At 46.4% G+C, this 14,137-nt stretch overlaps 1 protein-coding gene across 1 annotated transcript; it reads right to left on the reverse strand.

The window, feature by feature from the left end:
* Positions 1-1,001: 1,001 nt before the first annotated feature.
* LOC116219704 (immunoglobulin superfamily member 22-like) lies at positions 1,002-9,525 on the reverse strand. The gene is made up of 15 exons (XM_031563436.1): positions 9,403-9,525; positions 8,843-8,977; positions 8,291-8,427; positions 7,556-7,661; positions 7,331-7,361; positions 7,035-7,212; positions 6,704-6,817; positions 6,274-6,436; positions 5,646-5,921; positions 5,164-5,448; positions 4,806-4,930; positions 3,381-3,522; positions 2,112-2,408; positions 1,463-1,762; positions 1,002-1,009 (listed from the first exon to the last, which is right to left on the reverse strand). The coding sequence occupies exons 1-15, from the start codon at positions 9,470-9,472 to the stop codon at positions 1,002-1,004; spliced, it is 2,367 nt and encodes a 788-aa protein (XP_031419296.1). The 5' UTR covers positions 9,473-9,525.
* Positions 9,526-14,137: the final 4,612 nt, after the last annotated feature.

Genomic DNA, 14,137 nt, shown 5'->3' on the forward strand with positions numbered 1-14,137 from the left:
GTGGGGTCCGTCCCTCCCCCCGTCCCTCCCCCCGTCTCTCCCCCCGTCTCTCCCCCCGTCCCTCCCCCCGTCTCTCTCCCCCTCTCCACCAGGCCGGGGTGTAATTACAGCAGGAGCTAAGCACGTCTCACTCAGTGCCGTTATCCGACCCGCCGTAAACGTTACAGCCTAATTAGAGCAAATAAACTCCACTGATGCGCGCAATTAAAAAATTCCAGAATCGGCGCTCCGAGCTGCCTCTGACACCGGTAAACAGCATTTGCCCTTTTCTTCTGCCACCTTTCCACTGCGCTCGGTCTGCTGCAACACCGTGATTAGAGTTGGGTTGCTAATCAAATACCCCCCCGCCCCCCCCAAAAAATGCCTATTTCTCAATTCCATCACGTGGAGAACAATGCACAGAGGCTTGCGTTATTTGGCTAATTGGCAGGCAGGCAGGCTTAATTCCAAAAGCTACCTGGCTGGCTCAGAGTGTGTTTGGCACCTCAGGGACCTCTGATGGGCTCTGCGACAGTGTTTTGTTTATCTTACCCAGCTCAAAGGACAAAAGTTGTGTTCGGATCTGGCTGTGTGTATGTGTGTGTGTGTGTGTGTGCGTGTGTGTGTGTGTTTGTGTGTGTGTGTGTGTTTGTGTGAATAGGCAGATGTCACAGGTGTTCCTTATCTTTCCCAGGATTAGGTTTCTGGATGGAGTGAGAGAGGGGTAATAGGTATGAGAGAGGATTATTTGTTATGTTTGTTTATCTCTTGGTTTGTCCTTTGAAAGCACTTGCATCATGCATCTCCCTCAAGGATGTCATGTAAAAATTGATGGCTGGTTGTAATAAAGGGGTATTTTTTTTTATTTTATTGTAGCTTTAGGCTTGATTTAATATCTTGATTCCAGTTGCCACAGATGACCTTATAAAACATTTTGAAACTTTTATTCCTTACTGTAGTCCCATTTTTTATTCATTCTTACAACATTTGTCCATTAGACCTACTGCAATCTTACGACACACTTACTTTTCTGTTAAACCGCACAGACACACAGAAACACGCACAGACTCACACACACACACACACATACACACACACACACACACGTTCTCAGTTCACCTAGTTTTTGCAGTACGTTTGAGTACTGTTTACATTTTGATGTTTATTTGTTTTTCTCACATGTTCGGGGGCACTGGAGAGAATCCTCCTTGTAAAGTAAATAAGTAATATATTTTTATAAACAGCCCCCATCTCCTGCAACGTTTTACCCGACTTTACCATCAACTCCAGTCAGCCCACAGCCCAAAATGTGGGGTGGCCACCTCGGCCCCTCACAGCGTCTCTCACACAGACATGCACAGGCACACACACACACACACACACACACACACACACACACACACACACACACACACACACACACACACACACAGACTCACACAAACACACACACACACACACACACATTCTCTGCGTCTCTCACCGATAGGCACCCCGGCAAACACCTCCTCCGTCTCCAGTGGCTCGCTCATGCCCTGGGTGTTCAGCGCTCGGATGCGGTACTGGTAGGCCTTGCCCTCCTCCACCTTGTTGCTGCAGAAGGTGGTGGTGCGGCTGTCCACCTCGCCAACTTTGCTCCAGGACATCTTGCCCGCGGGGCGTCTCTCGATCAGGAACCCCGCGACCGGCGAGCCCCCGTTGTCACGCGGGGCCTTCCACTTCATGGTGATGCACTTGGCCGAGTTCTCCAGGATCTCCACTTTCTGGGGAGGCTTCGGGTGGTCTGATCACAAAGAACAAAGGCAAAAACTCACACTGCTGTGGATTTCCACTGACAACACTAACAACAACACAACAAATGCAGTCCATGACAAATTACTGTCTCTTTATTGAATAGCATCGCACTGATCTGAATGATAATACATCTCTTATACTACCTGTATAAAATACACAATATCATTATCTAAAAGAAATACAATTTCCTGAGACACTGAATTGCAATATACTATAACTGTACACAATGTACGGTACATATAATAAAAATGGCAGTAATGTTCTTGAAACCTGACTAGCCCCTGTTCTTCTGTAACCCAAGAGAGAGTTCTCCCTCCTCAGGTGGCTGTGGTACTCACCTACCACGTTGAGGTGCAGGTTGGCGACGGCCATACCGCAGTCACTCTTCAGCTTCACCACGATAGCACCGCTGTCCTCCCTCACGCAGTGGCTCAGCGTGAGCGTGGTGTGATCGGCGCCGCGCTCCACCGTCGTGCGCTCGTCCTCCGTCACCTCGATGCCGTCCTTGTACCAGGTGATCCGCGGCGCTGGCTTGCCCCGGAAGGGGATCTTGATGGTGGCGGTCTGCCCGGCCTTCACCGTCACCGGCTGGCTGGACAGCACCTCCAGCATGGTGGGGTCGATCACCGGAGGATCTGTGCATGAATGTCAGCAACGTTTATGTGAAAGCAGAAAGGAAAACAACTTCTTCTCTGGCGGGTACTCATAGATAGATGTCAGCAAACGTCCATACAGTACTAGCAGGTCTTAACTTGCTTTTTCTGTTATATATCTGGACTAACACTGTTGACAAATTGGCCTATGAGATGAGTTATAACTGTCTTAAGTGTTACAAGGGCGATTGAAAATCAGGGGCCAGGGTTAGATCCCTTTTACATAGTCTCTTGAGCCTCATGGATGCCTACATACTGGGAACTGAGTGTTGGGAGGTGGGGGTAGATTCCCACTGTCATCATTTCGGTCAAGGGGAGTCTGTTGTCTGAAATGTAATATGACAATTATCAACAATGTTTGTGTAAAAGTGAGTAGGGAAGCAGATTGATCTATGGCAGGGAACAGATAAATGTCAGTGCAATTTGAATGCTTCTAGTTTAACATGTAGTCATGTGGTGTCTGCCATGAATCATAAATGAATCCCTCCACAGGACTCTCAGGATGAGACCCAGGGGCTTCAAAGTTATGAAAGCTCTTAAAGGCAAGAGTCTGTATTTTTATTCCAATACACTTTTTTGTCAAATTCAGCAAATTGCTCCTCACAGTCCTCTAGCTGTCCATTCAGTGTGTGCACTCAAAACAACAACAACAACTTTCTTACACCAGAATCACTCAGAGACTCTTTAAGGTCTTTAAGGTACCCCTCCAGTTCTTTTAAATAGTCAAGATTTAAATATCTACAAAAGGGACTTCCTACAGTTGTCACCAATTGCAAACACACTCTTTTGAAAGAATCTTACCACACCGGGCTTCCTCCCTGGTCCAGCACCCCATTCCCAAACCCCCATACTTCCCTGGGGCCCATGAACTAGGAACACGCCTATGGTGACCATCCACTGTATGTCCGCGGGTGTCACTAGACTCCACTCCGCTACAGGTGCGGTTCTGCTCACCTGCGATGGCCAGCACCGCTTCACACTCTGCCCCCTTGGCCCTGAAGGTGTATCGGCCCTCGTGCTCCTCCCCCACCCCACTGAAGAGCAGCTTGTGCACGGCGCCCTGCTTCACCACCTGCACCCCGCTCAGCTCCGTCACCTGCAGACACGGACAGGAAGCAGCCACTCCTCATCTCAGACCCACTCATATACAATACACAGTCCATCTGGAGGAATTAGGGGTGCAGTAGTTATGGTTGCTTCAAACGGCTAATGGTTTAATGCTTCAAACACTTCAATTCAATATTATTTATTTTGTCAAAACAAGACAACTGTTTCAAGGTGCTTTACAGAGCCCAGTGGTGCAGATTCGGTAAAAAAAACAGCAAAGGTGAGTGTTGCTTTGGTGAGGTTAGGTGTGGGTTAACCTTCTTGCCTTAACATGTTCAAAATCATGCTATCAACTTCAATCATTTGTTTTCTAGAGGTTTACATTTGTTGTGTACAGTACAGTACAGTACAGTACAGTACACATCTATGCCCATCTAACTAAATATAATTGCCTTCATACATCATAACAGTCTGTCATTGCTCTACTTCATACATGCTCTGCCATCTGGCAGCTTCGCTAGTGCCAATCCCCTCTACCGTCGGTAGCATCACCCTGAAAATAGACCTTCCAGCCCCCCGTCCCGCCAATCAGGTGATAGCACCTGCTCTATATAAGGATGGCTCATTCCTTCTTTATGGCTCCCCTCTTTATTTAGCACCCTCCAGAGATTCTCAACCTCTCAAAAGCATATCGCTAAGAGCAAAGAGCCCATCTGACCCAGCTCACCCCACCTGAGTGTGTCGTTACAGCGCTGTTTGTCTGACCACAGTGTGTAATTCTATCCGAGGGATATCTGTAAATAGCCCTGATAGACAATAGGTGGGTGGTAAGGATTGCTGTTGTTGTCAGTAGTCTGTCTGTCTGGACTGTGCCTCTTGGTCAGCCCTTATGTACACTTTGTCTAAGTCTGTCACATGTTTTTTGTTTTCTTGTGCCATGTGATACTATCATGCTTTTAACCCCGCCTTCACCTTGTCTTTTACCACTTCCTGCCTTTGTTTAGTTTTCTTGCCAGTTTCTGTTCATACCTGTTTTTGTTTATTGGCCTGTTCATTGTCTGTATTGATTTTACCTGCCCAGTGATCTGTCTCTCCTGTTTTGCATCCCTATGTTTTTAGGTCCTGTGTTTAGGTACCTCTTCTTTTCCAGTTCATTTTGTTCTTTAGCCTGCCACGTGTCCATTTGCCCAGTCTGATCTTCACCTTTCTAGTAAAACTCACTTTTTGTGATATCTCCGTCATTCCCAATGTGCCTTTGCCCCCCCCCCCTCCCCCCCAAGCCCTGACAGTGGCAGTTGTATGATGCAGTGTGGAGGGGAAGGTTCTCCTTACCTCTTGTCCATCCTTCAGCCATACTCCATCCACTTTCTCATCATTCAGAACAACACAGAGCTCTGCCCCTGAACCAGTGGGACACTGCTGATCTGACAGGCCACTCGTCACTGAGGCAAACCTCTCTACGCACACACACACACACACACACACACACACACACACACACAACACAGGAAAATATATTCATTGAAAAAAATCAAAACCGTTGAACTGCCCCCCCTGTTTGAATGCTTTACAATACACACCGACATGTTTTAAATGTGCTATTACAACAATAAGTCTTCATGTATTGACATGTCAGTGGTAGTTATTTTAAAATGAAGTAGGTCTGAGTTGATTTAATCTGGCCCCCTACCATCAACAGCGAGATCAGCTGAGCTGACATACTCCTGAGCATCATTGTCCTGAGTGCAGACGATGCTGTACTCCCCTGCGTCTGCCAGGTCAGAGTCCTCCACGATCAGCTCGGCGTGTTTGCCCTCGCGCACGAAGATGTAGCGGGGGTCGTCGGTGATGTCCCGGCCGTCCTTCAACCACTTCACGTGCACGTCCTTGGAGCTCATCTCGCACTCCAGGCGGGCCTTCCCTTTCTCCTTCACGCGGACGTTCTTCAGATGGCAGGCAAATTTTATGGGAATTCCTGTAAGGATGGAGTGAGATGGATGGAGGGAGATGTCAGAAAAAGAGGAGGCAGATGGAGGTTCGACTTTAGCATTTTTTCTTTTAAAGTAGCATATAAACAATCTTTCACCCATTTTCATTCAACAAAATTGTGCATTTTCTCTCTAAAATAAATGATGAAATGCACAGCTAAAGGTAGAAATGAAAGCTGCTTACTTTCAATGAAGAGGGGGGCTGTGGCCGTCAAGTCGCCCAGACACAGGGTGTAGTCTCCGGTGTCGCTGGGACGAACGTCCTTGACCCTCAGTGTGTAGGTCAAGCCGTCCTCGGACACGGACATGTCAAACTTCTCGTCCCTCTTCAAGTCCTTGCCCTTGCACTTCCACGTGAATGGCGCGTCGGTCTTCTTGGAAAGACGCACCTCGAATACGGCCGTCTGCCGCTCGGTGACACGCATGGGCTTCAGGTCTGACGAAAACTTCAAAGGTTCGTCTGGACGAAAGATGAGGAGATTAGGGTGATCAGAGAGGAGAGGAGGACGGATAAAAAAAGATGATGAGACGAGTGAAAGAACAAGTGTGGATTGCCACTGCGCTTGTTTTGAGTGCCTGGCCTCACAAGACAGAAGTCTGGTTGTTTCAAGATTGTCCCCTGAGAGAAAGTATTTGGTTGCTGCCAGGGGCTTTGGAAAACCACCCATTTTAAAAATGAATACAAAACATTAAAATGCTATTCATCTCACCAAGCACTACACCAGGTGGGGAAGTTAGAAATATTACAGCTCAAAACGTACACAAAACACAAGACAGAACAATAGATGGCACATTGGCACGAGAGTGCTTGCCTATGACGCTGAGCTTGGCGTTGAGGGCCTTGTCTCCGACCTGGAGGGAGTAGGTGCCGGTGTCTCGCAGGCTCACGCTCGTGATACACAGCATGTGTTTGGTGCCCAACTGCTTTACCTCGTACTTCCCCAGAGAGTACTGGATCCGCAGGAGCTCTCCATCCTGAGTCAGCAAACGCAGGTATAGGTTTGAAGAAACACACACACAAACTGATATCCCTGCCGCCACACACACACACACACACACACACACACACACACACACACAAACACACACATATACTCTCACATCAGTGCTGCCACACACACATACACACTCCCACACATGCATACACAACAACCACATACACAATCCCCGGATACACACACCCCTCTACAGACATACTGTACATACACACAAACATGCACTGCATATATGGTGGGCCTTTACCTTAAACCAGCGCATCTTGATGTTTGGGTCTTTCAGTTCCATCATGGTTTCAAAAATGACATTCGAGTCAGCTTTCGCTGTAATATCTTGCAAGGGTTTCAGGATCTTAACCATCTGTGTGGGATTTCACACGCATACCATCATTACAACAACAAAAAATCACAGCACCATACAAGAAACTCACACATGCTGAGAACACACATGATGACATACCTGAGCTGAATTTACTTCCATATCAGCAGGGAGTCACAGACATGCTGACTAGCAAGCCTCTCACACCTAGCACAGCAGCTGTTAGGGTTGTTACCACAGTAACCACAGGCTTTCCTACCTCCACATCCTCTTTCTTCTTCATCTCCTTCAGCTTCTTCAGGATGCCCCTGAAGTCAGTGAAGCCATGCTCGGCGCAGATGCGCTCGTAATCTTTCCGGTCGGCTCCCTCCAGGATTTTCAACATCTCCTCCTCCGTGGGAGGCTTCTTCTCCTCTCTCTTCAAAGGCTGGACATTCCTAACCAACCAGACAAATCACCAGACAGTTTAGAGAGAAGACATTTAATCTTTGAACTGAATGAGGTCTCTTTGTAGCTTAAACGCCGCGCGAGGGCTGTCGAGTACATTGTACCCACCGTTTCTTCAGCATCTTCTTGAAGTCCATGGCTGGATCTGAGTTAGACAGTGTTTGAAAACATGAAAAAGGATGTTTACAAAAGCATTTGTGAAGGTAGGTTGTTGCACACAAACTCACACACATACACATACACACACACACACACACACACACACACACACACACACACACACACACACACACACACACACACACACACACACACACAAACACACAAGCACACACTTACTCTCAGTCACCACCAGGGACACAGCATACACAGCATCTCCGTGATCATTGGAAGCGACACACTTGTAGACATCAGCATCCTCCAGGGATAAAGGTTTGATCTGTGGAGGAAGAGCCAGAGATTAAACAACCCTCCGGGCACAACCGCCTGAAATTTAATTTCATGCATTTCCTTCAGCAGACAGAAGGGGGCAGTGTAGTGCTGAGGCATTACTGTGCGCAGCAACTAGTCAGAACAGATGGTAACAGGGTATGCATATATTCAGCTACTATATGTTAATTGCTGATAATAGGGCTTTCAGCTGTTCTAAAGATATCCGACCGGGACAGGAGAAGGGCACTAAATCTTCTTGTTTCATATCTCAGGGACGCTAAACAGATGTTTTATACGCTACTTATCCCAGCATAACACTTGAGGAATGTGCTTGATTGTGGGTGTTAACACAATGCATAAAAAATAGGCTTTATCTTCATGAATAGACAATACAGCTGCTTTATGCTTGTGTGGAGGTGGACCGTTCTGATTCTGAGAGCATGATATAAATGCTAAGTCCTTTGCTAAGTCCTTTCAGAGACGCCTGTAAACTACAAATCAAATTTCAGGCCTTGAGGAATAATAATAAAAACACACTTGAGAAAACTGATGTCCTTGAACATGCAATGAAAGTGTGACTATTGTGTGTCAGCGGTCATGATTAGGTTTTTCATAGACTTTCTAACACACCCTCACCTTTAAGACATGCTGCTTATTGATGCTGTCAAAGTAAGTCATTGCCGCCTCGGGCAGAGGCTTCCCTTTCTCTCTCTTCCAAGTCACTGTGGGCTTTGGGTCCCCCACCACTTTCCCCTTAAAGGACACCTTGTCTCCTACAGGGTTGCAGTGTACATTAAAATGGTGAATACTGGGCTCCTGGAATAGCAACTCTTAGAGCAACATTTCCTGGTCAACTTCATTTTCGTATGCAGAGAGAAACAGGTAATTCCACCAGTAACAATTCAATTATTTCTTTGCGCTCCTTTCAAACTGCCATTAACTCGAGCAGAGGGATTGGCACAAGACGATACTGTAGACAATTACACAGGTCTATAAAAAGAACATAAATGGACTTGTACGAACATGAAGTGTTATGGAGTATGTTTGAGTATGTGCTCTGACTGCCGACTCAACGAGCGCAGCAGTCAAAGCACTCTACAATAGATTTAGTAATTACATAACAGAAAGAAGAGTTATCTTCACATGTCACTTCCTGAGTTTATGTTCTATGCTCTGGACACAGCTCACCTTCCTGTGCGGTGATTGGACGGGGCTTCAGCTCAAAGTCAGGCATGGACTCCCCGGGGGGGATAGCAGGGGATTTCTGCACCTGACTGTAAGACTCCATAACAGCTGAGGTCTTCCGCTGTACCACTGCCTGCTCTGTGCCTGTAGACATATGCACACACACACACACACACACACACACACACACACACACACACACACACACACACACACACACACACACACACACACACACACACACACACACACACACACACACATACACAAACTTACTGCAAGCCAGTTTAACATTTTGTCATGAAAACTTCTTGATTGGTTTTCACTGCAGTGAATTAGCAAAGCTGGTGTTTAAATGTCAGTTAATTTGAGAAAATTTGTCTCAGGGCCTTGAGCCAATCTTCTCTAAAGCTCAGAGACCCTGACTCTAATCAATTCTATCCATAGATGATATTACAGATGACAGATAGAAACTTCATTAATCCCAAAGGAAACCTAAAAAGTCAAAGAGATAATCCAATTTACCACAGATGGGTATTTCCATAACATCTGGGAGAACTCACCGTCGACGCCCTTGGATGTCTGGGAGATTCTACGGACTTTGGAGGAGCTCGTGCTCGAGCTAGTGACCATGGTGGAGGAAGAGGAGGAAGAGGTGGCCGAGGAGGAAGATGATGAAGATGAGGTCATTTGGACTTCAGAGAAGTGCTGCTTAACGCTTCCGGAAGACTGCACTTCAGAGAAGCTCTCCATGATGCCACCACTGGACTGCACCTCTGACAGGACCTCCATCACGCCCCCTATGGACTGGATGACCTCTGTAGCCATGGTGATTTGTGTGACCTTTTGCTGCAGCCAAGACTGGTTACTGGTTTCGTTTGGAGCTCTAGTGGCATGGAAAGATGATTTTTATCATTATTACACATTTTCTCACAACAAAAGCACTTCAACCTGACTATATATTTCATCATCATTATTAATAGACAATCCAACAATAATAGAAGCCTGACTTTTCATTTCAACCTTAGTTTGTGTTCAGAGAGCAAATGCCCTCCTGCATAGTGATCAACTTAGACCAATTTAGCTTGGTGCACTGGTTGTGGTTTTGAGAGTTATGTTTTGACTCTCCATGAGACAGCCATTGTTTCCTCAGGAAGTGACTCATATGGAAATATGACTCATAGCTAAGATATGTTGAAGTGCATCACTCAGGGTGGTGTGTCTGCAAACGTATGCATGAGGCAAACTCTCTAGGGGTCACCCCGTCATCTCCAACTCCCTTCAGCAGCTCACTCTAAAATCAGTGCAGTGTCAACGATAGACAGGAAGGCAATTTGTACAAGCACTCTCCGATGTCACCTTTAATAGCTAAAGACCTGCTTTGTCTGTAAGTAGGCAAACTCTACAAACTTACACTTCCTTGGTTTAAACTGCAGGTTGAGCAGGAGATAGAGGGAGATATATATATATATATATATATATATATAGAGAGAGAGAGAGAGATAGAGAGAGAGATAGAGAGAGAGAGAGAGAGAGAGAGAGAGAGGCACATCAAAAATGGAAAAGCAGTCTTCATCTCTTTCCAGCATGCTTAACTTCAACTAATAATTGGTAGCAGAGCAGGGTGTCAGTCATCTCCGACTTCAAACACTGTGGTACCCTTGAACCCCAGACACCCTCCAAAGGGTAGAAGGAGACGAGGGGTGGGTTGCGGAGATAGTAATTCTACATATGGCCACCTTTGATGAGTTTGCCTTCAGTCAGGAGCAGGATTTCAAACTGAGGGGATTAGTGTTGCTAAACAAGCAATGTGTTTGTACTTCGCCATACACAGTCTTTTGTAAATCAGCTAATCGGTGCCATAAACTTTAACAGCCAATTTCAAATAAGCCTGTTCGGTCTGAAGGCTTCTACCCCACACCCACTTCTGAGGTTGCACCACTTGAAGCTGGAAATGTTTAAGAAGATTACAAGGTCACATGCATGTTTGCCTTGGAGTAGTAACTCCCATAATACCAGTCAAGGTTATTTCTTTCTGACTTTTTACTGACTTTACTCCTCTCTCTCTCTCTCTCTCTCTCTCCCTCACACACACACACACACACACACACACACACACACACACACACACACACACTCACACACTCTCTCTCTCTCTCTCTCTCTCTCTCTCAATCTCTTAAACAAAGCCAGACACCTTACCTTCAAAGCAGGGGAGTCTTAATTACCGTTCCTTTGAACACCAGGCTTGTGTATAGATGTAAGTGGTGGAGAATGGCTTCTCTTCCTCGGTGGCTGGTTCAGTGTTTGAGTGTCTCCTCTCCTCTCCTCTGGCTAGCACCTGGTCTGTGCCATGGCCGGACAAATAAGGCGCTGAGACTGGCAGAAGTGGGTCTGGGCATTAGGGCATCTCCCAGGAGTCAGCTTGACTTTCCGAGACTCGTCTCTCTGCCGCCTCTGACCCGCTTGCCACTCCCTCCGGTGCCCTGAGAAAATATTTCAGGACAACTGTGTCCTCTCTGTCTCATTCAACTGCAATGTCCTCTCGTACACTACACAACCATAATTCATCCACTGTCTTTCCTGTAAAACATGAAAATAATGTAAATGTAATATACTAGTAATATAATAATGTAATAAGTAGAAAAACATAGAACAATTTTAAATATAGAAATAATCTATTTCAGTAATCTTTCTCCAATTCTGGAGTGTGTGTGGGCTGTGAACAGTTGTTTGTGTGTCGTGTGTGTGTGTGTGGATCTCCCGGTTTCCTTGGTTCTGCGACACGGGCCCTTGATGCATGATGTATCGTGTGGTGGGGTTTTCAGATGCGGGGGCTTTGTCCTTGTTCTACCTCCTTGTCTACTCAGTCATTCAGCTCGCAGAAGTAAGGACACCTGACCTAATTCATCTGACGCGCTGCTCCCCACGCACAGTTCAGTCACTGAACCAAGCAGCGAATTACCAGCGAGGCTACTGATGCTCCTGGTCTAGTCGAATGGGTGTCCCAGAGCGGTGCTGTGCAGTCGAGTCTTCAATCCTCATCTTTTATGAGTGGCCTAGTTCCTACAAAGGTACCATAAGCATGCTATTTGGGCTCGATCTTAATGGGATAGGCCATATATGAGAATATCCTTCTTTGCTAAAAACAATCCTCAGTGGGAGTAAAGACTGATAGGTCTCTGGATGGATGTAATTGTACAGTCAAATAAAGTAGACCTAAATATAATTTCATTGCCTCTGGCATATGGCTTTAATGATATTCACGGTCATACTAATCATCAATAGGACTAATGAGCAATGGTCGTGTGGCACCGGTAATGATTGGGTGAAATAACATAAATCTGGTTTCATCCCCTTTTGGATGTGAGGGTAATGATGTCTGCGAGTGGGCAGCAGCCATGGCCATCAGCCCCTTTGCTTGTTCTCGGCATCTCCTGCAGTAGATCAGAGCCTCACACAGATCAGCTTAACAAGTGTGAAAAAAACATTACATCTGAGAGGCAGCCGTTTAGTGCTGGCTGGGATATCTGGCAACATTAGCCTCCACGATGTCATGCTGGAGAAGACAAAAGTATCCTCGTGTGATGTCGCCTCGCCTCGGAATGGTGAAGATCCCGGGATCATAATGAGGTCATTAGCTTTAATGGGACTCTGACAGCAGTGCTATTTGGAGAAGCAATTAGTCGGATCACCTGTTTGGAGCGGTATGCGTTTTCAGGGGGCTGTTTGGAACGGTATGCGTTTTCAGGGGGGCTAAGTGTTATTCTGGAGATCTCACAGGAATGCTGGCATGATGCAGGATTCTATTAAATGACGAGGAGTCTCCTCCTATTGGTCCCCAGAGTGAGGAAAGTGTTTATCTGCCCGGCCTTATTAGGAGATGGCTGTTACGTTGTGTGGGTGTGTGTGCTAATGTCTGAAACAGAGAGAGAGAGAGAGAGAGAGAGAGAAGTGTGTGTGTGTGTGTGAGTGTGTGTGTGGTGTGTGTGTGTGTGTGTGTGTGTGTGTGTGTGTGTGTGTGTGTGTGTGTGTGTGTATGTACATGTGAGTTCTGCATCCTTGAATACATAAATGTTTCCACAATACAGCACAAACCCTTAATGTAATGAGATGTTCCTGTCAAAACGGTAGATGAAGGGGGCTCAGACTAAGGACCCCCTTAACCCACGGCTGCACACAATAGGCTTGCTCTAAACCAGACTAACCCCTATCTGTTAAAGTGCCACTGAATGCGTGTGTAGGTCAGCCCAGACCCATAATGTCCCTCTCCTGGCCCTAATCATGTGTGATGAGGACCTCCATACGCCCACCACAGCAGCCACGTGGGGGATATGAAAGCAGTTTTCATCCATTCGCTGCTCATGTGCCTTATTTGGCACATGGACCTCTTAGGCTTATTCAGGCCGGATGTTTGTTGTTCCTCTGAGTGCAATTGTAGAATAGATGCATGTGAATCATATGCTTAGTGGGAAAAAAAAAAAATACTGTGGATCTTATTAGTAGCCCACTACACAACCTTGGCCTCTTTCATCCCAACATAGTGGAGAATATCTGCAATGCTAGAACAAATGTTTGAAAGGGTATTAAGTTTTTGTGTTGTTCTGTATTCAGAAATATTCAGTTTGCGTTGGTATATTTTACACGTATTGGTAATAAGGAAGAAGAATCAGATGGCATTTCCCACTGAAGAGCTGTGGTGTATACTGTATAATACCACAGGTTTCATAATGTTGGAACCCCATGCTACCCTATTTAAAACATTGACAAGACCAACAGATGAAACAAGCTGGAGTCCTACTTGCCTACAAATCCTGTTGTGTTTATGATTTGTAGCATGACACTTGATCAGGAGCAGCACAGCCGTCATCACAGAGAGATGCAGGCTGTCTGGGGTAGGGCCTCTGTCTCAGCAGGGTGGTGGGGTTTCTAAGGTCTGGTGGCAGCTGTATGTGTTCCCCTTGGAGAGCGCGCAGCCCCCCTGGCCTGGAATGGAAGTGGCGTGATGCTTCCTGATGAACCGTAATGGTCGCCACTCGTCTTTGTCAACAAGCATGGCGGTGGCGTTTGCCGGGAGAAGGGGCCAGCCACAGGCGATCGATCAGCTGAAATTTGCCAGGTGGTTTCAGAGTGCACTGACACTGGAAATAATGAGCATGTGGGGAAAAGGCGTGTTGAGCTTTGTTTTCTACCCTCGCTTGTGTTGTGTTGTTGATCTCTACTAGTCAGTTCGGTTTTTCACAGAAGTGCAGTCTACTCTTAGGTTACCTTAAGAATGAAAGCCGCCACATGTACTGC

Source organism: Clupea harengus, chromosome 3, assembly GCF_900700415.2.
Source record: "Clupea harengus chromosome 3, Ch_v2.0.2, whole genome shotgun sequence".
Lineage (NCBI taxonomy): Eukaryota > Metazoa > Chordata > Actinopteri > Clupeiformes > Clupeidae > Clupea > Clupea harengus.